Genomic DNA, 27,237 nt, shown 5'->3' on the forward strand with positions numbered 1-27,237 from the left:
AAGTTTAAATCTGAGTGATGCATTATTTTCCCTTACTATGAACGTTACTCTGAATTTATGTGTTATCTGATGTGGCACTGAACCACACAAACCAAAACATCCTGGTTCAATCCTTGCTCTATGCTTGTTACATAAGTGAGGGCACTGGAATATCCCATTTTACATGTTTTAGCTTTGATATAAAGCTAATTTCTTCATCTTCTGTCCCCTGGAATTGTCTCTGTAAGTCACTTCACTGTGTGTTACCTATCTTAAAAAAAGTACTCTGTCACAGTGCTTTCAGTCTCCACTCTAATTTCTTCCCACCTCTTCCACTTTCTTAAGTGTTCTGAGGTGTTATTATGTTACATGAGTACCACCACAGATATGTAAGTTGTTGGAGTTCAGGAGTTAGGTATATTATAATTAGCTTAAATGTTCCTGGGAAAAATGAGCCACAGATTTCACTCCTCATGTAGGGTAGAGCTGTGATGCCCTTCATGGTTAGATAGCCTGCCAACATCCACTCTATAGGGTAATACATGAATAGGCTCTTGTGCTCTCCTCATTGCTTGTGGTAGTATGTGTTATCTGCAGGAAAGGATAGATAAAAATATATGTTAAATTATAAATTAAGGACTGTTGAACTGTGAAGCTAAATAATATTTAAAGGACATAGGAATGGAAGTAATATAATATAGGAATGGAAGTAAATTGGAGGATTGCGATTCCATCAAGTAGCTCTGATGCCAGCAGAACTAAATGTCTTCTGCTTACTCCCAAATACTTCAGTATTCTTTGAAATATAAAGTTTTACACCATTTCTGGCCAATCAATAGGTTGCATTCCAGCCTTCAACAGGCAATTTCAGCCATTAGATTCGTGGAAAATACATTCTGTACCAGTGAGTGGTCTGCTTCAGTGGCTACTTTCAGTTCATGAAATATTATGATGGCAATAGAAGTGAATAGATTTGCACATTTCACCAGGACCACTCAGCTGATGTTTTATAGTTGAGAGCATGGGAGAAAACTTCACATAAACACTGTCAAGATGGAAGTTTCAACCTCAGTAAAATCATAAAATTTAAAAATGTGCTATTGTTTTCTAAACCATTTATAATCTTCTTTCCTTGTTATTAGGTCCTGTGTACAGTTAGTTAGCTGCTATAGACTAAGAACATAGAAGTAGAAGCATGAATAGGCCATTCAGCCCTTAGAACCTGCTCCGCCATTCAGTAAGATCATGGCTGATTTGGTTGTGGTCTCAATTCCACTTTGCCATCTGCCCCCATAATCCTTGACTCCCTTGTCTATCAAAAATCTGTCTAATTCTGCCTTGAATAAATGCAATGACCCACCCTCCACTGCTTTCTGGGAAGAGGATTCCACAAACTAACGACACTTTGAGAAAAAAAATTCTCCTCATCTCCGTCTCAAACGGTAGGCCTCATATTTTTTAACTGTCCCTTGGTTCTAGTCTCTCCCACAAGCGGAATTATCCGCATGGTATCCACCCGATCAAATTCCGCCAGGGTCTTATATGTTTCAATAACTTCTCATTATTCTAAACTCAAATGGGTATAGGCCCACCCTCTCCAGCCTTTCTTCATAAGATAAGCCCTTCATCCCAGGAATGAGTTGAATGAACCTTCTCTGAACTGCTTCTAACGCAATTGGGCTGAATTTTCCACTGACTGGGCGGACGAGCGTCCAACTCGATCGGGTGTGAAATCGCGCGCGATGATGTCGGGTGGGCGTCCCGACGTCATCCCGCACTCGCACGATATTTCGGTCAGTGGGAACGCATAAAAGCCGGAAGCACGCACGCCAACAATTAAGAGGGCAATTAAGCCCATTAACGGCGCAATTGTCTGTCATTTTACATAGTTCGTCCAGCCTTATGGTTGGCCAATGGGCGAATCAGCCAGGGGGTCTTTACGTTTTTCAGCAAACCTTTTCGAAGTGTGGGATGAGGTTTCCGTTATTAAATAAATAAAAATAGGAATCTGTGGACACCATTTTTATAATTTATATGTTCAGGCGTCTGAATGTGATGCTTGGGCATTTCTTTCCTGATTTTATAAACTTTATGTCCTAGATTTTAGGTCTTCAGCTCCCTGAGGTAACTCTCTGCCTTCAGGGAGTTTTCTGTCAGCGCTCGCCCATGCCCGCGTCATCACCCACTCTCCTCCTGCCCCGCACTCCAGCAGCGCTGAGCTTTTCAGCATGTGCTTCATGCTGGCTGGTCGTTAATTGGCCAGCCAGCGTGAAATCACAGTCAGGGGCCCATCGTGGTTGGTGGTCCATTTCCCAAATGCTCCTGGGCCTGCCGATCGCACCCGCCTGCTGAGCTGAAAATTCAGACCAATATATTCTTTCAAATAAGGGGACCAAAACTGTACACAGTATTCCAGATGTCTTCTCAGCAAGGCCTTGTACAGCTGCAGTAAAACTTTCCTCCTTTTATATTCCATTTCACTTACAATAAATGCCAACATTCCATTTGCCTTCCTAATCACTTGCTGTACCTGCATACTAACTTTTTTGTAATTCATGTACCAGGACACCCAGATCCCTCTGTACCAGTCTGTTCCGCAATTTCTCTCCATTTAAATAGTATACTGCTTTTAAATTCTTCCTGTCAAAGTGGACAAGTTTACATTTTCCCACATTACACTCCATCTGCCAAATTTTTGCCCACCCAATTAACCTATCTATATCCCTTTACAGGCTGTCTACCTCTCCTTGACAACTTACTTTCCAACTTATCTAGATGTCATCGGAAAATTGAGCTACCATACATTCAGCCCCTTCATCCAAATCATTGATGTAGATTGTAAATAGTTGAGGCCCCAGCACTGATCCCTGTGGTACACTACTATGTCACCCCCGACACCATGTAATCTTATCTTGTGTAGTAACCTTTGATGTGGGATCTTACCAATGCCTTCTGGAAATCTAAGTACACCACATCTACAGGTTCCGTTTTATCCACTTGCTTGTTACTTCCTCAAAAAACTCAAATAAATTAGTTAAATACGATCTTCCTTTCACAAACCCATGTTGACTCTGCCTGATCAAATTATATATTTTTTAAATAATCCTGCTATAACCTCCTTAATAATGGATTCTAGCAATTTCCCTATGATAGCTCTTAGGCTAACTAGTCTGTAGTTTCTTGTTTTCTGTCTCACTCCTTTCTTGAATAAAGGTGCTAAATTAGCTATTTTCCAATTCACTGGGACCTTTCCAGAATCTAAGGAATTTGGGAAGATTATAATCAATGCACCTGCTATCTCTGCAGCCAATTCTTTAAGGCCCGTGGATGCAGCCCATCTGGTCCTGGGGACGTGTCAGCCTTTAGGTCTAATAGCTTTTCCAGAACCGTTTCCCTAGTGATGGTGATTTTTTTAAGTTCCTTTCTCCCATTCATCTCTTGATTTCCAAGTATATTTGGGAAGTTTTCTAAGCCCTCTACCGTGAAGAAAGACACAAAATACCTGTTCAACACCTCTGCCATTTCCTTGATCCCCAGACTCATTCTCTAGAGGACCAGCACTCTTTTCCTATTTAAATACTTGTAGAAACTCTTACTATCTGCTTTTATTTTACTTGTTAGCTTTCTCTCATGCTCTTCTTTCTCCCTCTTCATTTTTTTAAGTCATTTTTGCTGGTTCTTAAAATTTGACCAGTCTTCTGACCTACCACTAAGCTTTGCAGATTTGTACAGTGTTCCTTTTAATTTGATACTATCCCTAACTCCCTTCTTCAGCCATGGATGATGCATCATTCTCAAAGAGTCTTTCTCACTGGGAGAAATCTTTGCTGAGAGTTACTAAATATCTCCTTAAAAGTCTGCCACTGTGTGTCTACTGTCCTATCTTTTAAACTAGTGTCACAGTTCACTTTAGCCAGATCTGCTTTCATACCCTTATAATTACCTTTATTGAGGTTTAAAACACTACTCACCCTGTTCCCTTCCAAACTGAAGATAAAACTCTGATGCGTAATGATTGCTGTCACCTAAAGATTCCTTTACTGTAAGGTTATTGATTAATCCTGTCTCATTGCTCATTACCAGATCCAAAATAGTCTGCTCCTTGGTTGGCTCTAGAATGTACTCCTCTAAGAAATTTTCCTGAATACACTCTATGAACTCATATGCCTGGCTACCTTTGCCAATCTGATTCGCCCAATTCATGTGTAGATTAAAGTCACCCATGATTATTGCAATACTCTGGTCTATTACCTCGTTGTTTCCTTTTGATTTACTACAGCTCCCCTCACTTGATCTCTTTCCCTGACAGTTTAGTTTAAAACCCTCTCTACTACTCTAGTTATACAACTCGCCAGAATACTGGCCCCAGCACAGTTCAGATGAAGACCGTCCCAACGGTACAGCTCCCATTTTCCACAATATTGGTGCCAGTGTCCCATGACTCAAAAATTAGTATTGTACTATACTAATAAAATCAATGCATTGGTCACATTTATGGTTAAATGGTAGTAAAGTTGAATATGATAATGAACTGAACAGTTAAAATGAGTCATACAACAGGCACAAGAAAGGTAACATCATGAGTAAAACTGGATCTCCTTTCAGTGGCTAAACAGCTTTCAAAATTATGAACGATTTTAAGGGAGATAAAACAGTTTTTTGCATTGGACATCAATTATATATTACAGAGAAAATTTTGCGAAACAGAGCCAGTGTATATTGAAAAATCATGGAAATGCTGATCACGATTGTAACTCCACTCATTTTGCATCTTTATTAATATAAATAGCACAGTCAGTGGAGCCTATATCTGTTAAAGAATAGCATACTCTGCATATAACTGGAGAACAGCACACCATATATGAGAAAATAATCCCTCAAGTTTAACAGAATGATTCTGGCTAAATACCAAATACACACAAATATGAAGAATGTTCATTTGGTTTTATTTGTTTTAATGTTTAAATAAAAGGCATAGAAATATACAACTGATTGTTTGAGTTCTGTATATGAACAGACTACCCTCTATGCAACAGGTAGCTTTACAAAAAAACCATTTTGATCATTTTTCTACTACATTATTTGTCCTTAATCAAAGATTTAATTTATGTATAATTTTGAAAGAATCATGAACACTAAAATATTTTGAGGGCAAGATCACTGTGACTGCCCTAAATTATCGAGAATAAAAATACAAAATTCAATATATGTTAATAAACCCACTGGTATGACTACAGTTCTGTACAAAACAGGTTTCTTATGACATAGATGCCTGCATTTTTATTTTAAAAATTATGTGTTTATGATTTGCAAGAGTTCTTATAAAATATGTTTATGTGAAGCTTGTGTTCATCTAGGTGGCGAATGTTAGTGCCAGGGAATAGAATGTTTTCCATTTGTACACTTCCCTGCCAACATTAAACACCTCAGGCCAGGTAGTCTATTTTCAGTTCACTTGCAAAGAACCAAGTTTATAAAGTCAGAGACAACTGAAGGAATGGTAACCTGCACAAGTTAGGCTGCGGACAGAAGATATAGATTTCTTCTGTGTGTGCAGTCAATGAACTGTTCCAGGCAGTTATGAAGAGAATGGTGGAGGGGATGAAATAAAGAATCCTCAGAACAAGCAGTGAGACTAGAACAAAATAAAAATTTAAATGCCCAACTACATCCGGGATTAATTAGAGTAGTGTGCACATGGTATCAAACTACAGATCATCACAGACATTTGTTTGAGTTACAGGTATGCAGTTTCTTTTAGTTCCTAGGACCACTGGCAGGAACAGTCTGTGGGTTCTTGGATGGGGTAATTGACCCAGGTAGCGTTGCTGCTACAGTAAAGCTGCACTGTGCGTTTTTGCAGCCCAATTTCCCTGCAGCACTTACAGAATCTGGCATGTGTATTAATGCTGTAATTGTAGATACTGGCTGAGGGGCATTTTCCATCGCATGAGACTATATTTACCTGGAAAACAAAAGAAGACAAATTGCCAATTTTATGCAATACAAACATATGGTTTATAATAGTTTCTCCTCTCCCTTCCAATTTTCTCTGTTTTATGAAAATGCCTATTTGTGCTGAAGTATGGATCTAAATGAATCAGCCACCCTAATACCTCATCAAGTATACATCATTCTTGTATGATTCTTGATGGTATATTGAGTGTAGCCACAATTGGTGATGAAACACCGATCTCTGGACAACTAGCAAGCATTTACTAACCTCACCTTCACCTAAACCCCAACTTCCTTAGCTCAGGAACATCAAAATCAACTATCAAAGTCTACTATCCTAGGAGTCCAGCTAAAATAAACCCACAATTGATGCTAAAATATGAGTTTCCTTGTCTCAGTTCCGCAACTGCCCCTACCAACTGAGCCACTAGAACGTTATAGTTAAAGAAGCATTGTCATCAGGGCAAAGCATCCTGAGATGCTTTTCCAAGTTTGTAATCAATGGTATACACAGAAATATCATTTCATTACATATCTGCGGACCAAATGAAAAATGTTAAAATCTGGCATTAGTTCCCATCATAATAAGCCTTTAAACCTTTCCATTTGAATCATTATGTTCACACTGGACAGCAATCTTCAAAAATGATAGAAAATTTGTCTGGTTTTTATCGTTGGTGACTTGGCTGTGACTAAAGGCTCATCAAACAGGGAACAGCATGCACCAGTAAATGTTTATGTCCAATGTCAGTTTTCATTTATAAGGTAACATAGCTATGTGGCATTCAGGAAGAGATTTGTATACCAGACCATGCTCAATGCATTTTTTCAGCAAAGTGCTAAACATGGGCAAATTTTCACTCAGCAGGCAGGCACACGCCCAACCTACTCGAGTGTGAAATGACACATGTTGACGTCGGTCGAGCGTGCCGACGTCAATGCGCAGTCACGCAATAGTTCGGTCGGCGGGCATGGGCCGGGAAAGGCCTGTTAAGGCCATTAAGTTAGCAAATAACATAAGGTTTCCACTGCCCATCCAACCCAACGGTTGGCGGGCAGGCGAAAAAGCCAAGCGGCCTTTGCATTTTTTTGGAAACCTCATCCACGGGCGGGATGAGGTTTCCAAAAGCAAATAAATTTTTTTTAAAACTTTAATTTTTCATTAATAACATGTCCCTGCTCATGTGACAGAGTCACATGAGGGGACATGTTTTATTACATTATTTTTTCAATAGCTCGCCTTAATTGGCTCGCTAGCGTGAAATCGCGGTGCGGTGCCTATCGCAGGCGGCAGTCGGCTTCCCAACCACCCCCGCCAAGCCCTACCGCCAAGGGCAAAATTCTGCCCATAATTTTAGAAATCGGCAGGCAAACATGCATTTCAGAGTTTAAGGAATCCAAACTTATGGGTCCACTGAGTGAATCAGTGTGATTACAATTAATACTTTTATTTCCTTGTTGATATCCCTATTTTGACTTAATTACTTTTGAATTTCTTTGCAGGAATTTGTGTGATTTAAAAATGTCTTTAAAGGTTTGGGAAAATATTCAATGTCTGCTGAATAGGCAATATAATGAGTATGCTAAAATAAGTTGTCAAAAGCAGGTTATGTGTTCAATCATTGCAGAACTGACTGTTCTGATTAGTTTCCACTATGGCATGAAGACAGTAGCCACTCTCGCCTATTTTAAATTTCTCAACAAACCATTATCAATTTAAGTATAATGTTAGATTTGAACAGTCGGGGATACTATTTAACATTCTGTGTAATTTTAGTTAGATCTGTAGCCATTATAAATTGACAATACCTGGTTTGGCCAGCACTTAGTGATTAAATTAAAGGCAAAATACTGCGGATGCTGGAAATCTGAAGTAAAAAACAAAAAATGCTGGAAAAACTCAGCAGGTTTGACAGCATCTGTGCAGAGAAAGACAGAGTTAACGTTTTGAGTCCGTATGAGCTCTGAAAAAGAATCATACAGACTCGAAACGTTAACTCTGTCTATCTCTCCACAGATGCTGTCAGACCTGCTGAGCTTTTCCAGCATTTTTTGTTTTGACTTAGTGATTAAACCTTTGGTTGGCACTTCCTTCAAGTAGTCGATGACAGTGTGTGATTTATAGCTTCAATGCGTCTTTCATCAACAAACTGAGCCAAATTGAAATTATTGGTTAGGAATTGTCCCTTACTGTTATGAATGCAAGACTTTACAAGACAGTTATGTTTTAAATTGTCTCCTTTTACTTAAGGAAATAGGATTTTCTAAATGGGGGAATGGTGCTCATACTAAGCCTCCGTCCGGAAACAGGCCCATGTGATCTGGTTGTCATGGGAAAAGGAACCTGAACCGAAACCTATTAAAAATCAAGTGATAATTTTAACACCTTAACACAGAAAGGTGGGCAGCTGCTTTATGGAGATAGACACATGGAGGGAGAGAGAGATAGAGAAAGAAAGAGAGAGAAAGAAAGAGAGAGAGAAAGAGAAGGGCAGCTGCTGCTGCGAATTGCAGGGAAAGACTGTTTTTGCATTAGTATCCAAGCAGGATGCTGGTGACAGCTTGTTCTCTGTTCAAAGAGAAGATGACAGAACACATGGGACTTTTGGAGGTTTACTGAATAAGGGGTCGCTGAGGTGGCCCTTGGGACCTTGCTGGTAGAAGTCAGCTCTGGAATACTCAGGCTAAATGGAATGATTTTAGATGGATACTGGAAAATTTGACCTGGCGGGGCAAGGAGAAGTGGGCCTACTGGAAAGCTGGGGTTAACTTGGGACTTAATCTTATATTGATAAGTATCTGCCAGAAGCATGGTGTAAAGTAAAAATGTTTTATAAGCATATTTTTGTTCCATTAGTTAGCTGATGCAAATGCAATTTTTCTTTAGCTTGATGTGTTAGTTGCCTGTTAAGTAGTGTTTAGTCCTTGTTGATTTTAGTTTGTGCGTTACAGCAAAAGTCCAACAACGTGAAATCTTGTCCTTCTGTTACTTCCATCAATCACTTGAAAATTCATCTCTTTCTAAAAGTTAACAGTCTCTGTGCAGATTGTAACAATTACACCCTGCCTATTTTTTTTTTTGCATTTTCAGGAAACCAATTTTTAACCAGTTAATTGATTGCTTTGCATTTGTTCTTTGTTAATCATTGAGGTAAAGAATGACAGTTCTTTTTCTTTCCTTTTAGTCAAGCATTCCGCGCTCAGTAGCTTTTTTCAAATTTAAATGTATATTTGTAACAAGATGATGTTCATTATGTAGCAAAACATCAATTGTTAGTTTAAATTATTCTTGAGGAGAAACATAGATAATGCCAGACATGCAAACAAACAATTCATAATTCTGAATGAATATACATCCACTGGAAAAGTGGTACAACCACGAGTAACTAAAGAAATTATGGGTGGTATTAGATTAAAAGAACAAGTTTATGGTATTGCCAAATAAAGAGTAGAAAGTAAGCCTCATGTTTGGGGGACTTTGGCAAAAGACTGTGTACTGACCCATTATATACTACTAAGTATCACCCAACACTCACCTACCTCCTTATACCATTGGTTAATTTATTACCTTGCTTTTGAATGGTAAACAATTGTTGAGCCGCTGCCAGAACTGCTTGGTTCAAGATTACAAAGTATAACTTGCACAAAAAGGATTTTCCATGCTTTGGGTGGAATTTTCTGAGCCCGCTGGTGGCGGGCGTGATAGATGGCATACGTGGAAAATATGGCGGGACCCACTTCACGATGGCATGAAGGCAAGTCGCGATCTTCCACTCAGCTCGCCAACGGTGGGCCACCTTTCGGGCCATTGGTCGTCGGGCAGCTAATTGTAATACATTAGCATATAATTAAAAGGCCATCCCACCAGGCTCTTGGAACCCCACCGTATTGTCTGTCCATGTCGGTGGGAAAGCACGTCGACGTGTTTTACAACAGCACGCAGGCGACGTGCACTTGGCAGCCTTCGCTTTGGGGGAACTGAGGTGAGTGCACAGCAGCGTTCTCCACAGCTCGCCTGTTGTTTACAGGCCTCATGGGCGGTGGGGTGGGGGTGGGGGGGGGGGTGCGGGGGAAACTCTTTCCTGGCCCCAGAGGCGACTGCTGAGGGGGGAGGTGACTGCTGAAGGTTGGGGGGTGTCCGGGGGCAAGTGCTGGCCAACTTCGGAGGCGGGGGTGGGGGGTCAAGTGCTACCCTGGTGCTGCATCCCGCGCACATGGGGGGGACAGGGTAAGTGAGGGGAGTGGCCGCACATTAGGGACACCTGTATAAACTGACCATGCCTCCGCAACTGAGACAGATCAGGCATAGCCACAGTGATATGTTTGGAGTCGGGCTTCTAGCCTGCCCGCCCATGCAAGCAACATGGAGGCACCAAAGGGCCACCAAGTGCTCCAGACCTTATGCACCGCTCCCCCCCCCCCCCCCCCACCCCAAGTTACAGACTTCGAGTCTGCCACCACTTTATTGGACTGTGGAGCAGTTGGACTGCTCACGTTGTACAATCTCCTCACCAACATTGGCCATGTAGCAGTTACTGCTGGAGGCACCCACAGCCCCTTGCAATCTCAGCGTCCTGGTTTGGACTAGTGTGCCCCATGTCGCAGGTAGACTGGGCAGCCATATAGCGTACTCATATCTGGCTATCTGAGGGATGACCAGCACTCTCCAGGAAGCATTAAGGGGCGGTCACACAGGGCCAGGAAAGCTGCTAAGTACAGCCATGATAACCACGTCTCTCTCTTTCATGCTGCAGGAGGACCACATCAGGATCATGGATCCTGGTAACTCAGCTGTAAGCCTGATGGCCTACAGAGACAGTAGAAGACGAAGGAGAGAGTGACTGAGGCACCAGACCGCACAAAGACAGGAGCAACAACCTCATGAAGATGGGGCAGCAGGGGCTCCTGCACACGCTGCCCAGGAGCGACAGCGAGCCGTGGCTGGTCGGCGCCTAACGACACCCAAGGTCTATAGACGCCACCTGCCATTCCTGCAGATGACTGAGAACTAGCGTCGCTGACAATTGCGCGTGTCTAGGGACCTGGTGGCTCACATCTGCCACTTACTGCAGGACTTAGCACCAAGGAGAGCATCCACTGCCAGTGGCTGTGAAAGTGACTGTGGTGCTCAATTTCTATGCCAGTGGCTCCTTTCAGGGCTTCACAGGTGACCTCTGAGGGATTTCACAATCCGCCACCCACAAATGAGGTCACGGATGCCATCTTCCCCATGGCACACTACTTTGTGCATTTCGCCCGGGACCGAGACAGCCAGGATGCAAGGGCCATTGGATTCGCCCAGATCTCGGGATTCCCACAGGTGCAGGGTGTGATTGACTGCACCCATGTGGCACTCAGGTCTCCATTGCTACACTCAAGGGCTTCCACTCACTGAACGTGCAGCTGGTATGTGACCACCGGAAACGCATCCTGCAGGTATGTGCACCGTTTCCAGGGAGTGTGCACGATGCCTACATCCTGAGTCGTTCGCAGATCCCTGCAGTCTTCCAGGGTTCACAAAGGCTGCAGGGTTGGCTCCTTGGCAGAGGCCATGGCTGATGACACCTGTTTGGCGGCTTCAGGCTGCAGCAGAGCGAAGCTATAATGAGGCTCATGCAGCAGCTCACAACCTGGTGGAGCAGATCATTGGGATGCTGAAGATGCAGTTCCGATGCCTGGACCGGTCTGGTGGAGACCTGCCATACAGTCTGCAGAGGGTATCACGCATTGTCATTGTCTGCTGCACCCTTTGCAATCTGGTGCTGCAACAGGGTGAGGATCTGGCTGAGGAGGAGATGGAGGAGCTGCATGATTCCTCCGATGAGGAAGATGTTGACAGGGATGAGGGTGAGGGGGTCTTTGGTGGTGACGAGGAGGAGGATGAAGCTCTCGCACTGGCTGGATGAGGCAGGCACACACGGGAGGCCCTCATAGCTGCCAGATTTGTGGAGGATGATGACGACACGCAGTGAGGTGTCCTTGTAGATCCTCACATCGCAGTTGTGAACGTTTGACTCCAGTCTGGCTTATTGCAGCGCCAATACCCTCTGTGAGAATGTTCCTGTCATAGAGATGCAGTGGAGGCCCTAATAGTCGCTTGATCGCAGGAGGATGATGACAGCATGCAGTGAGGACACTCCATAGATCTTCACATGGTCTCTGAGAATGTCTGACTCCTGTCTGGCCAAGGGCAGCTCGCTTGCGCTCCATGATCAAGGCCATCTCAGAGACGCAGCCATGAAACTTTGGACACATTTGATGCTGTGTCCACCTTCAGCACTTCAGCCCTTCAGGAGCTGGTGCACAGCATCACTGGCCACAGATGCTGATGTGATGGGGGCCAGCCCCACCTTAAAGGTGCTGAGAGCACACAGAGAGTATGAGAGAACTCTGTGGCGCCTGCCCACTACATTCTGGCAGCAATGATCAGCATCGCCGAGGTGCAGGCATCAGTAATGTTTCCAGGGAGTGGGAGGCTGGACCATCACTGTGGTCTGAAGGCTGCACAGAGCACAGGGAAGAGGCCCTGGCCTGAGATATCTGCCTTTTATTTTGTGCAGAAAGGTTTAATATCTGAGTGACAAGAGCACTGCTCATCAGAACAAGGAGCCACAGGCAGGGAGACATTCTTGGGATTTTATTGACAATAGTGAACATTATGTACAAGCGATTAACACCCATGCACAGTCTGTGCAACTAATTCTCCTTAACTTTCCTAACCCTGCTGCTAAGTCTTGGTGCTCTCTAGACATCCACAGCAGAGGTGCTTGCAGCTTGCTGACTGTGACACCCTGTCTGTGGTGACTTTGGCAGGCGTCCTCTGGAGGGGTGAGGTTTGGAGGCTGCAGCCTGCTTTCAGGGTCCTGCTGTGTGGCAGTGGCACCCTCCTCGGTCTGTGAAGCTGGATCTGCGGAGGTCACAGGAAGAGGGGAGTCGGATGGGCCGGTCACTCCCAGAGTCACCTGGGTGGATGGCCTCGGAGTGTGCACCTGCTGATCCTCCTCCCTATGAGTGTCCGAGAGGCCTTGGCTGGCTCTGTGAGCGAAAGGGGTAGTTGGGATGAGATCGAGCTGCCCAGCATCCCTCTCCTGAATTCACTGTTTGAGGCCAACTATGGCATCAGTGATGGAGCTAAGCCCTCGCAGCAGTGCAGGAATGACGTCCTGGACCAAGGTCTCCATGGTGGCTGCCTTCCTGCCAGTGTTGACCTTGGTGCATTACAAAGCTGGTGCTATCACCTCAACCTGAAGACGGACGGATTCCCCATTGTACCTTGCAATCCGAGGAGTGCAGCGGACATCCCTTCCTGATGTTCCCGAGCTTGCCTTTGCAGCTGCAGCAACTGTGACATGACCGAGTCCAGAGGCTCATCATCTGATGCGGACTCAGCAATGTTCTGGCCTCCAGCAGTCCTCCAAGTGCCGAGGACCTGGGAAATCCCTGCCTCTGCCTGCTGTGGATCAGAAAGTGCGACGTGTTCACCAGATTGTGATCCCGAGACTACGCTAAAGCTAGGTCCCACTGAGGTGTGTGCCTCTGCGCTGTGGAGGGTGTGGGTGAGCACTGTGACGGGACTTCAGGGAGGTTGCCTTCAGATTCCTCTTCAGAGGTTTCTCCTCTGGAGCTTGATTGGAGGCTCTGGGTCATGAACTCTGTTGGCTGCTTCCTAGATGTGCCTGCGAAAGCAAGGGGAGATAATTACTGCATGGCAGTGGCCTGTGAAAGAGGATACATCACTTATGGCATGGTTGTCTAATAGATGATGCACTGCTGGTTCCTCACTTGGTAGAGCAGCGCCGATCTCACTGTCAGCACAGGACCGGTCCCGGTCATTGCTGACCAGCTGGATGGCTCTGTTTTCGAATTCTCTCAGAACTTTGATCTCTGGCATCTCTCCACCTGCCTGTGACCTTTCCCTCCTGTTGTGAGCCAGTTTGTCCTGCATGGATAGAGATGGGGAGAGTGTATCAGGACGCCTGCCAGGCCAGATGATAAGTATGCCTGGCCTGTGTGGGTGGTGAGTGGTCCCATGGATGGGATGAGGACAATGACGGTGAGTGTGAGAGAGTGAATGGTGATGTCCCTTGCACTGGCAGTGAGTGAGGGTCCTAAGGATGTGTGATGGGTTTGTGAGTGCGTGAGTTGGGAGTGATGAAAAGAGTGACTTACCCTGGTGGAATGGAGGAGATCATTCATCCTTTCGTGGCACTGAGTGGTTGTCCTCCTCTGCAGGGTGTTCATGCTGACCACCGCAACCATCGCCTCCCAAGCCAGGTTGGTGACATTCCTACCTATTCTGCGGCCAGAGCAGGGTTAGACCACATCCCAACGGGCCTCCATGGCATCCAGCAGTCGCTCGAGGGGGGCTGTTGGAGTGGGGGCTGCAGTCTTTTTGCCTTTGCCTGGCCATGTCTCCCAGGCAGCGGTGGTGAGCCGGTGGCTACGAGCTCTTTGCTGGCGGCTGCCTTTTAAAGATGGCAGCCAGCGTGATGCAACAGCGGAGTGATGGCAAGCGGACGAATGAGAGCCCGCCCGCCATGGAAACAGCGTGTTTCGCGGGAGTGAATATATAATGAGGCAGGCTCAGGAAGGTACGGCGTGAAAACTCATCATTTTCATCAGCGGGTAGGACTCCATTTTACCCGCCCGCTACCACACTTAGTGCAATTCTGGGAAAATTCCGCCCTTTGTTTTTCAGAACATCCTTGTACATATCTGGGATTTTATGCTTTGGAACTGTACAGATTATCCCAAACTTGAAGTTTATCTTAGATTGTAGGGTGAAGTTAACACAAAAATGGTATTAGGGAGGAGGGTTTGACTCATGTACAAGAAGCATTTTTTTTTCATTTAATTTGTTACTTACAGGCCTATTACTTCTGCAATCATTCTTTCGTATGGTCATTCTCACCACCACCTTCTGACATGACTTCACGTCCTCTTTACCTGTGCAAAATCATTAACACAGAAGTATTTCAGTGTGCATTTTAAAACCATCCACTTTGAAGTGAACAGAGTTTAATTTTTGAAAGATTTGATACTTTAAAATGTTATTTCTGTTAAAGCAGAAAATTGAAAGAATTTTAGAAGTTCTTTATTGCTTTCTTTCAAACAATTTAAAGCACGTTTTAAACCCTAGCGTCAACACTATCCTTTTCATTACACTGTTTACAAAATGAATTATGTTATTAGTGTTTGAGAACATAGGGCTGTATTTTACACAGAGGCAGTGGCCCTGCTGCTGGCTGAAAAGTTGAGTTGAACCTGCCTTCACTTGGCCAGGGAGCTGCAAGCCAATTTTACGGCTATTGGGCAATTCAGTAGTTCAGGTTGAGATTTCCGCCCCCATATGGGAGGAAGTCCCGCCTCTAAGAACTGCTGGCAGTTGCCCAGTTCCAGCAACACCACTGGACGCAGTAGCCAATGCTGGGATTGCATCCAGTCCCCAACAACAATGGAGCCAGATTAAAAGGTGACTGGGGAGTTTTTTTGGGCCAGCCTGGCTGGACCTGGAAAATGGGATGGGTTCGAGGTCTGGGTTTTGGAGCGCATGGCGGGAACAGGCAAAGTTAGGGGGAGTACTTTGGCAAGGGGGTGGGGTCATCCTCCATTGGGCACAGGGTGCCCAAATAGGAGGTTCCATGCAGCCTGCAAAAAGGCTCCCTGGTCCTAAGTGGTCTGTGCAACCTCCAACCCAGCGAAATACAAGCAACAGTGGGAGAAGGACCTCAATTCGCCTAAGAGAGGACAGATGCTTCTGCTGCTCCTGGTAAAATACTGGGTCTCAATTTTAACCCCCCACCCCCTTCCAGCTTGCTCCTGGGGCAGGGCTGATACTGAGGCATAACATTTCTGTTGGAACTGATGTTGGAATCCAAGGCTTACACTCTAAATTTAATTATCCAGGCTTGGGAATAAGAAGGAATATCTCTAATTTTGCAAATGACATTAAACTAGGAGGTATAATGAATTATGAAAAAGACAAGAACATTGCAAAATAGCTGGAACAAATGGGTGTGTTAATAGCAAATGCAGTTCAATATGATAAAATAAGAGATAGTAAATCATGATGTATGCATGACAAGTGGACATAGGGTCAAATGTTGGGTGGTGGGGGGAATAGAAAAACGTTTAAGGGTCAGGAACGTACATCATTAAAATCTAGCTCACAGGTATAATGAGAGACCTAAAAGGTTAATGGGATGCTAGGCTTTGCCAGGGGAGGTATAGAACATAAATGTAAGGAAATAATACCGTAGTTATACAGAGTACTATATAGACAAAATTAATAATATTGCATTCAGCTTAGGCATCTCACCTTAGGGAAGGAATGTCAGGTTTGGGGAGAGTTAACACATCCCTATGGCAAAACACAGCAGACCAGTCACTTTACTTTGTTTGCTGCACAATTTTGTTAAACATGGTAGCTCTTCATCCTACCCTTCATATCTTAATTCACCAAGATCATCAGTTAGGAAGAGTTTTGGTAAAATTATATCTCCTAGAGATTAGGAGGATGTATGATAAATTAATGAAATAAAGAAGGAATTTGGTAAGTGTGGGGATCCAGAACATGATCTTAAAATTAGAACTACACTGCGTAAAAGCAAATCTTGGAACTAATTTCTTCACAGAAAGGTTATGAGGATGTAGAATGTACTGTTCTAGAAGGTCATCAATGCAGAATCAATTTAAATTTTTAAAAGTGGGGTATCTTATTGGTATGTGAGGGTATTAAAGGATTTGAAGGGTAGGGAATTAGTATTGAAGGGGTGAAGTGGTACCATATTTAACAAAGTTGTGCAGCAAACAACATAAAGTGGCCAGTGTGTTCCTGCTTTGATGTTCCTGCACAGCTTTGGAAATTAGATTTTATTTCTTGTGCTTTTACATTGTGCTTCATATAATTATGAAAAAAAGTGTGACAAATTAGCATGTGATCCCTATGCTCTAATCTGATCAACATATTCGATTGTGTACATCCAATAATTATTTTAGTCAGCTAGGTTTCTGACATGCATAGAATTATGTTTTCATGTTTAAGGACTCCAAATCAAGCTACTGAGAGATCTACAGACAACTATATGATCTTCCAAGATGGGCTGCACTCTCTTTTGTTATAGGGATATGTTCCATTTTTCTCAGTCTAGAAGAGATTTTCTTGTTCAAATTAAGCAATCTGTCTCTATCAGAGAGATAAATGTAAGTCAGAGAGATACGAGGGAAGGCTAACAGCGAACTACCGATTAGGGTTAAATCAGAACCCTTGAACCAGATCCACTCCATATTGAAGTTTAGCACAGCAGACAGAGCTGTTTGTCTTCTATCTTCTAATGTATGGTAGTTAACTACTGTAAATCTGCAGCCTCCTATTGCTACTGTTCGCTTATCCATTTACTGGATCTTTTGGCTGCTTACAGCCATGGACTAGAAGAGTGTCTATGCTATCAACAATAAATCTGAAAGGTTACATGAGGGCATGTGATGCAACCAGTAAGCCAAAGTACCAAGATAAGAACTTTCTCTCCTACATCTGGGCTTTCCAAAAGTTACCTAGAAATTGGGTGGGTAAAGGCACCCTCTGGGACAGCTGCCTCAGGGAGCTGCAGATCTCCTCAGCATAAACGAAACGTCAAAAATGCTGCAAAATATGTCCATGCAGCACAATTAAGCACCAGAAAGCACACCTCATATAAAACAGTGCTCAGGTATCTCTTTTTATTTTATTTCCCCACGGAGATTTCATCTCGCCCTGGATTGAGGTTTCAGCAAAAATGTAAAGACTGCCTGGCCAATTGGCCCGTCCGCCAGCCATAAAAATGGATGGGCCATGAAAAATCACTTTCAATTGCCTCCTTAAAGGGCTTAATTGCCCACTTATTTGTCAGCGGATACGCTTCCGACACCACATGCGCCCGCTGACCTGATGATTGCTTGCATGTAGGATGACGTCAGGACGCTTGCCCGACATCATCTCGCGCTATCTCACGTCCGTTTGGGTTGGGCGCGCAACCACACGTGAGGTGTAAAATTCTGATCCTGGAGTAAAACTGTTAAATATAACAGCGTCAGTTTGATTATTGCCAAAAATATTGCAATGAGTGCTGTTACTGGTGTAATGCAGTGGACAAGTCCAAGTAAATGTAGAGCTGACCAAGACCATGATGAGTGTCAGAATGTAAACAGATCAGGATTTTGTTCGGATATGATGGTGAACAGCGAATTGGATTCAGCTTTAGATTATCAGAGGCAGCTGCAACTGGCTATATGCCTCCAGATTAAGGTGAGAAAATTAGAAAATAGACAGATATTAATTTGGAAGTCAAGCATCAAGAACAGCATCAATAACATAGCTAATAATTGAAAATATGGACAATGAGAGTAGGGACAAGCTGTTACAGTAGTTATGAAGCAGGTCAATTTGTGAAGCTACTCATTGTATTGTGTGTCCTATGATAGTTCATTGACATTTAATTGCATTTTGAAAAGGATTACTATTATTGCTTATAAGGGTCTTGTCATTATTATCCTCTTCTAATGTCCTAACAACATTTTCTTATTGGAATTGCATCAATGGTAAAAAAAATTGGAAAACTTTATTGCCATTACCATTGAATTTTGCTAATTTCTTACAATAAGTTCTCAGAGAACATGCTGTAGATATTGAGGCAGTTATCAAACTGAGACAGAAAGCTGCTTACAGGAAGATATTTAATACTTGTGCATGCAGGTGCCTTTTTTTTATTCATTCATGGGGTGTGGGCGTCGCTGGCTAGGCCAGCATTTACTGCCCATCCCTAATTGCCATTGTTCAGAGGGCATTTTAAGAGTCAACCACATTGCTGTGGGTCTGGAGTCACATATAGGCCAGATTTCCTAAAGGACATTAGTGAACCAGATGAGTTTTTACAATAATCAGTCATCATCAGACTTTTAATTCCAGATTTTTATTGAATCAAATTTCACCAGCTGGCGTGGTGGGATTCAAACCCGGGTCTCCAGAGCATTACCCTGGGTCTCTGGAATACCAGTCCAGTGACATTACAACCACAACACTTCCTTCCCAATACCACTATACCATTGCCTCGGCTGAAAAACATAGTTCAAAAAGTAAAAGTGACTGTCAGAACTGCAAATGATTTCACCATGGTGACATTACACGTAAAAGATGAGTTTCATTGCCGTGTACTGTACTTGTAATTAAATGGATAAAAGTTTGCCATGAAAACAGCTACCCCTTAAGTTCCTTCTTCTCCAAATGTTTGCATTCCAAAAGTTAATAGGAAAAGATATTCCTCAAAAAAAATATTGGTGCATCATATAGAAAAAAGAATGATTTGGTTCCCACCTAAAATTAGATTGAATTGAAATTTTAATTTTGAATGCAAAGGTGTATAATGTTTAAGTAAAACTACTTATATTGGATTTGTAAGACTGGGTTGTCATTCACAAATGAAGATATGGGTAGCTTTCCAACTTGCCACCAGTGTGTAAAACCAGGATGTTTGATCAGTCACCAGTCTGAAATGAAAATTGGGCAGGTTCTCCAATGGGTTGGCCTACCGCCAATGCCATTATACACCACATGTGGCATGTTGAAACTCTTCCTCATAGTATGATGATGTCAATGGCCCATCATCTGTATCTATTTGGATATTATCCTAGTGGATCTTTGTTGAGCCCTATCATCATAATAAATAAACAAGGACTATTCTCAAACACACTGCCAACAGACTGTAAGCATTCCAGTTACAAACACTGGTACTGACTATGCCTTAAAATGGGAATGATGGGAGTCATGACTTACTTATTTCACGAACACCAACATTGTGTGTGTACTGTTTTTTTACAGTAAAAATGACAAGACAATTTTAACTTGTTGCTGACCAGTGTTTGATTCAGATTTGAAATCCCAGTTAAATTTGTACTCACAGCTTTTACAGCAACCGTCCATGTAGGCTATAACTGATCCTCCAATCTGAAGAAGTAAAGCTTCAGTTACTACCAGTAATAGCAAAAGCTGAACTGTGTAGATTGAAATTAAATCTATGCTTATGGGCTGGGAGAAAGAATTTAAACTAATTTGAAACATCTGTGAATCTTTGAAGTTTTAACAGGTGCATTAAAAAAAACTACTTAAAGTGGGTGAAAATCATGACAGTATTATTATAATTATATATGAACAACCCCAAATTTTTGAGATTAGTTACTAAACTGGAATGTCCAAGCTTATATCTTTGTGGGCCACGTACATGTGTATGATGGAGACAGGACCATAATCTAAAATTTCAATCCATGCTTCCATAATTCTTAGTTGAGAAGGTGATTAAGAAAGTGTGAGAGATAATTGGCTTTATAAATAGGGACAGCGAATACAAAAACAAATAAGTCATGCTACATCTTTACAAATCTCTGGTTAGGTCTCAGCTGAAGTATTGTGCACAGTTCTGAGGCCCACACTTTTTGGAAGGATATCAAGGCCTTGGATAAAGTGCATTGGATTTTTACCAGGGTGCTACCTGGGATGACGGAGTTCGGTTATGTGGAGAGATTGGAGAAGTTGGACAGCTCTTTTTACAGCAGAGAAGATGAAGGGCAGACCTTGAGAGGCATTTTCATAGAGCAATTAGGGACAAACTATTTCCTCAAGCAAGTAAGTCAGTGACCAGATGTCATCCATATAAAACAATGGGCAAAGGAACTTGCAGGGAAATGAGAAATCTCTTCACATAGAGGGCTGTTGAGATCTGGAAACTCACTATTTAAAAGGGTTGCAGAATTAGATTCCACGGGAGCTTTTAAAATGTAATTGAACAGTAATTAAGAAGTCATTTGCAGGATTATGGGGAAAAATCTGGAGTGTGAGACTAAAATTGGAAAACTCTTTCAAAGGTCCAGCATAAGTGTGATGGTCCAACTGGTCTCTTTCTATGCTGTAAAATTTTGTGGTTCTATTCAATGATTTTGGACTTGTCCGTTAATGAGACCACAATACTAGAATCAGCACAACCCAAACCTTGGGTCCAGTAAATTCTGTCCTGCTTTTTTTTTTTGTTTTCTGCTGTGATGCATTATTTTATGGCCATGAGGAATGTCAGTTGAAAATTTTATCTCCATTTGAGGCCTACCATTGTCAGCTTGGCTAATATTGGGCTAATTGGGAATTATAGATAGCAAACTCACTTGTGAATGTGTCTATTGGTGGTCTAACAAGTTGTGTCAACAGGCCATTTCAACAAACTAATTCTTTAAAATAACATGCAGTGATGGTGCTTTAGTGACATCCTGTGCCTTGAAGTATCAGATAGCAGGCTCAGACCCATAATTCCATCACATAATTAGTAGCCAAACACTGCTAGGCCATATTAAATCAAACAAAAATATACAAGCATCTACCTTTAACAGTCATTTCACCCAAGGTGATGTCCAGAAATTCTGTTATGACATGAACAAGTCACAAGCAGAATTTACCTCCGCTTGCACTGTGACAACTTTATTTAAAGTGATAAATTCTCCCAATTTGAATGTGTCCTAAAATGACTTTATTTGGATTTGTAATTTTGTTCACATCTCAATGTTGTGTTTCTTAGTGTAAAATGATCTATAATAAATCCTCATTTAAACCACATCACAGCATGCTGATATGTGACACACTTACCTTTAAGCATGCAGTTTCATTGAAAGGAGGACAGCTAATATCTGAGGTGATCAAGACAGGCCCTGTAACTGTGTCTGTGCAATCATACCTGACACAATTGGACAACCAAGATGTTCCAGGCTATTAAAAGAAGAAAAAACTTAAATGAGATAAAATATTGTTTTTATAAAGATTGTGTATAACAACAGCATAAACTTTCTTGTCACTGCTAAGGTATTTTTCCCCTAATATTAAGTGAAAGGGAGAGAAAATATCAGGTTGCAAATTAGGATGATAAGAGAAATTTAGCTTACCAAATACATATTTAGATTTGTTTGATGAAATCTTCTTATTAAGTATATTTTTTGTAGTGATGTGCCTTCATTTAGGGAATACATTCTCAAGGATTTCTGCACACTAAAACTGTAAGGCATTAGTTAAACAGTTCTGCTGCATGAGAAAAGTTGAGGCAAAGTATTCTCAAAGTAAAGAATAGTTATTCCAATTGCTCTCATAAAATATCTACGAACTGTCTCATACTGCAACAGGTGCCGGAAGAATGGAACAAACTCTGGACATAGCAAATATTCCATGGACCTTAGAAACTGCCCTTTAAGCTCAGAAAAAAGCTTAGCAATTTATACCATTTACATGTAATGATGCCAGTTGAGGAACAGCACTAACATGAAATTAAAATATTTTAACATTTTTTCCAGGACAGAGTCTTCTCCCTAGCTTGGCAGGTAGGTGTATACTGAGCAAAAGGTCTCACATTCAGTCCCTTGTCTGAAGAGTTATTTGACCTCAGTTTTTCAGAAGTTGGAGTGCTGAAATTAACTTCAGTGATACTAGATAGGAGAAGGAAAATCATCCTCTCAAGAAGGTGTTGACTCTTAGTACATTTCCATGACCACTCGTTGGTACCTCAATGAATAAGAGCACTACTGATTTACAAGATGTTGACAGGCTATTTGACATCTGATAATACAAGCCCAACTCTGTCACCACCTGATGTCCACACACATCGATTCCCAGCACAAATCGCTGGGTAATAATCAGGAGTTGGAACACAAGCAGATTTTCTCTTTCCTTACCTAGATATATTGAGGCCAATTGCAGTGCTTCTACCATCATTCCAACTGAGAGTAGCTAAACAGTATGGACAGGGATCGAACCTGAGATCTTCTTAGAAAATTACCAAGTTGTTCCTAAGCTGAAAATGTTTTTCACTTTATCATTTCTTATCCAAGCACCAAATTGTAAATTATATAATAGTGCGGAATAGTAGAGCAATGCATGAGAAGGTGTAATGTGTCCAATGTGTATCATAGTGTGCAAATTAACACTGAGCTGCGTACATGGTGTATTTTCCAATCTCAGGCTTGCTTTTTTTAGAAGACTTTTCACATTGTACAGATGTACATGCATCAAACAGCTCAGTTATATAGTGTGAAATCCAGTTCTTGGCCCACATATCAGATAGGCAGTGTAATGTAAACATTTAAGGTAATATCATTTCAGACCTTACCTCTTCCTAAAGCATCAAGTTAAATGGAATGGATTCTGGAAACTTGGTAATAAAAACAGAAAGATGGGAAAATACTCAGCGATTCAGCCAACATCCGTGGAGACACAGAAGTTGATGTTTTAGATCTTAAACCCTTCCTCAGCATTGACAGTCTTGGGAGATCACTCTCAGTTAGTTGATCTAATACCTGAAATGTTGACTTCTGTATTCACTCCAATCTTGTTTTATCCTTCTTATTTACCTTATGCAAGGTTGTAGTTTCATTCTTCAAGTTAGCTAGGCAGGATACATTCTTGCAATGGCCACAACACGTTGTCAGGTCAGGAGGAGGAATATAAACCTGATTCTGTTGAATTAGTTGATGGCAAATGTTAACAAGTTTCTCATGTAGTGCGTTGATAAATCACATTAAGTAAAATTACTTATCTTTAAACTGTATAAAGTTAAGTACATTTATTATATCAAAATGTTAAGAAATAATACAATTTGACTGAACAATCTTTATTTAGTATCTTCTTTATAGGTTTACAAAGATAGCAGCACCATCGCTGGGGTTATAAAAGTGGCAGTATAAAATATTTCTCTTCCTCCTTTCTTTACTAACTTTTCTTTCTTTACAATTCTTTTCTTAAAGGCATTGGTTCCTGGTTTAGCATAGTTCGACAAATACCTGCAAAGCTCTAGTGCCTTGCCAAACTGATCTACCTTCAACAGGGAACCAGATTCTGAATATATACCATTTGAGCATATAATAGCACACATGATGCTTGATTCTATCTTCATACAGCATACACAGGTGTATACGTGAAGCAGGGCTCTGATGTAGAAATCAGGTTTAATCCAGGAGCACTGAGACCAAAGGAAGAATTTTCTCCTTGTCGAGGGGCTTGGGTTGGACGGGAGCGGGCGGGTGCGTAGACGATCTCTGCCTGCGATCGGCCACAAACCGCCATTTTACATGCCTGACGCACACCCTGGAGTGCTGTGCGCTCCCTGTGCAGGCAGGGGGAGGAGGCTGAGTCAGGGCCTGTGCCCTTTCGCGCATGCACGTGAAAGAGCGCAGAAATCTTCCCGAGGCACAGAGCTGCCTCAGGGACAGTATTTTGATTTTTGAAAAAGTTAGTAAAGAAAAATAAAATTTTAAGACATGTCCCCTCATGTGACAGTGTCACACGAGCTGGGACATGTCAATGAATTTTATTAAAAACTTTTATTAAAGTTAAAAAACCTTCATGAAGCCTCATCCCGCCCGTGGATGAGGTTTCATGATAAATGCGAAGTCCGCCCAGGCTCTTCGCCTGCCGCCAACCTTAAGGATGGGCAGGCAGCTTAGTTAATTAGTTTAATTACTATTTAAATGGCCTTAATAGGCCTTTGACAGTTCAGTGGGTAGACAGCCGACTCCAGTGTGCTCCTGTCGAACTCAAGACCTGAATGACGCGCGGTGACATCGGGACGTACACCCAACGTCACCACGTATCATTTTATGCATTGGCGGGCGAGCCCCGCCCCTGCATGCCGACCCGAAAGGTCTGGCCCAACTGTAGAACCCTTAATGTCACATCACTTAACACAGACTTGCGATGACATTTAGAATCTTTTTGATCTGTTTGACCAAGAGATGAGTTGAACCTTTGGCGAGCCATTAGTAGCTTGTTGATTACTGAAACATCTTCACATCTCTATTTTTTGAGATGGACAGTGAGTTCGTACTCCAAAGCAAAATACCGCAGGTGCTGAAATAAAAACAGAAAATGCTGGAAATACTCAGCAGGTCAGGCAGCATCTGTGGAGACAGAAACAGAGTTATAATTTCAAGTCAATGATGAAAGGTCATTGATCTGAAAGATTAACTATGTTTTTTTCTCTCTGTAGATGCTGCCTGACCTGAATATTTGCTGCATTTTCTGTTTTTACAATAGAGTTCTTACTCTTACTTTCCTTTATTTTCATTGTTACCTGCCCTCTCTTTTTATAACTCATGGCAATATGGGGGCATTATGTAGATGTCTTAGCAAAGAGACAAATCTCTCAAAAGTTATTATTTTGTACATATTGATAGATAGGTGCTCAAGGTCCAAGAATGTACAGCTACTTAACAAGTCCAGATTGTTTTTACACTGCTTATGTATGGAACAACCAGAAATATAAAACTAGGCAAAATTATTTTTTTCTCCATGGTATCCATCAGTTTTTTTTGTCAAATTGCACTCCCAAATAGTTGGAAGGCTGTTTAATTTTCAGGCATTGATGTACATGATCAGTCAATAACTTAGAAGAATAATTCACCAAAATATTACCATCATTTATTTATATACTTATAGAATTGAATTAAATTCATCACTCCATTGAAAATTGCTGAATCAGATGCTAGAATAAACACCTGCTTAAGTTACAATTTTTATGCAGACCTTTGCTATAGATTTTCTTACTAGATCTTCTGGTTACCCCTTTAACCACATCATCAAGAAATGAAACAAAGGTAAATAGTTTTGTAACATAGCTACTCCATGAATTATCACCATTTCACATTGAGCTGAGCAGTTGACCATTCTGACAAGGGTTTGGTAGAAGCCAGTTTTGTTGTCTTGATTGTATGTACATTGTGTAGCGTAACACATCCCATCTGCTTTATGCTCCACAATGGTCTGTCCAGGGTGCAATATACCTCTCTCCCCATTGATACAGACTTGGTCATTTACTGCGACAAACAAAACAAAAATAAGGCCATATTTTCACCTGGTTGTCTTCCAATTGGAGAGCATGCACCATATAACAATAGTCAAAATATAGGCAGTAATTTTTTTTCTTATAGTAGAACACTTGTGTTCAATTAATAGAGAAATAATTAGTTCTACTGCATTTTCAAATGAAATGTACAATGGCAGTGATTAACAAAACCTTCAACTAAGAATTACTTTTCAAATTTTCAATGGTTCATCCTTTGGACTTGCATAGGTGGAAGTGTTTTAAGTTGAAAGAATATACAAAATGTCATCCTATCTTTTCATTTTCTCCTGCATCTAGTCACTGAAGTAGTAATGTTCCTGAGAAAGATGATATGGTGCTATAATAATGAACATCATTCTTTAATAGCCAATTCAAAATTATGTGGGCACTCCAAAACCCTCTACCACAAAAGTGATCTGATTCCTTCAGCACTTCTAGAGATACTCAGAACATGCCATTCGTGGAAAGGAAGGAAATGTCAAGAAGCTTCGTTACCCTCATGTAGTGTTACACATTTTTGTAATAGGATCAAGAATAGTAAAGAATAAGAAAGTTACAGGAACATAACCAATAGATTTAAAAGAAATTAAAAAGGGATTTTTTTTTCCACATGTATCTTTTATGTGCTTTTCATAACCATTTCAGAACAACCTGGAGGGAGCTGGCAGCAATGGAATATATTTTCATTGACAATTATAAAATATCTCCTTAATTTCTGCCACTTCTTGTCTACTGTTTTACCTTTTAATCTATTTTCCCAGACCACTTTAGCCAACTCTGTCTTCACACTTTTATAGTTGTCATTAATGAAGTTTAAGTCACTCTTTTCAGACCCAAGTTCCTTACCCTCAAAACCAATGTGAAATTCTGCCATGTCATGATTACTCTTCCCTAGAGGATCCTTTTCTATGAAATAATTAATTAATCCTGTCTCATTACACATTGCCAAATCCAAAATATCCTGTTCCCTGGACGGTTCCACAATGCATTATTCTAAGACACTGCCCCGAATGTGCTCTGTGGATTCATTCTCAAGGTTTACTGTGTCAATTTGATTTGTACAATCTATATGAAGTTTAAACAATTATTGCAGCAACTTTCTTACAAGCCCCCATTATTTCTCGACTTCTACTCTATCCTACAATGTAGCCACTGTTAGAGGTTCTTTACACCACTCTCACTACTACATTATCTTGATCTTCTGAGCCAAACTCATTTCACTACTGTACTAATCTCATTCTTTATTAACAGAGCTGCCCCACCTCTGTTTCCTTTCTGTTGCCTCACCTCAATTCCTTCCTTTTTTTATTTTGTTGTTTCTGCGTAATCATGTTCTGATTTTGAATATGCCTTGTTAGCATTTCCATAATAATGGATTCCAGCATTTTCCTGACAACTGACTTCAGGC

At 41.7% G+C, this 27,237-nt stretch overlaps 1 protein-coding gene across 1 annotated transcript in view; it reads right to left on the reverse strand.

Annotated features, from left to right (window-relative positions):
* Positions 1 to 5,743: 5,743 nt before the first annotated feature.
* otog (otogelin) overlaps positions 5,744 to 27,237 on the reverse strand; it is a 322,018-nt gene continuing 300,524 nt past the window's right edge. Inside the window, exons 49-54 of the mRNA XM_078549607.1 lie at positions 25,622 to 25,800; positions 23,341 to 23,445; positions 21,593 to 21,712; positions 19,867 to 19,912; positions 14,801 to 14,880; positions 5,744 to 5,944 (exon numbers count right to left, since the gene is read on the reverse strand). Coding sequence (XP_078405733.1) covers positions 5,744 to 5,944; positions 14,801 to 14,880; positions 19,867 to 19,912; positions 21,593 to 21,712; positions 23,341 to 23,445; positions 25,622 to 25,800 — 731 coding nt within the window. The remainder of the gene's footprint in view (positions 5,945 to 14,800; positions 14,881 to 19,866; positions 19,913 to 21,592; positions 21,713 to 23,340; positions 23,446 to 25,621; positions 25,801 to 27,237) is intronic.

This window comes from Cetorhinus maximus, chromosome 9, assembly GCF_964194155.1.
Source record: "Cetorhinus maximus chromosome 9, sCetMax3.hap1.1, whole genome shotgun sequence".
Lineage (NCBI taxonomy): Eukaryota > Metazoa > Chordata > Chondrichthyes > Lamniformes > Cetorhinidae > Cetorhinus > Cetorhinus maximus.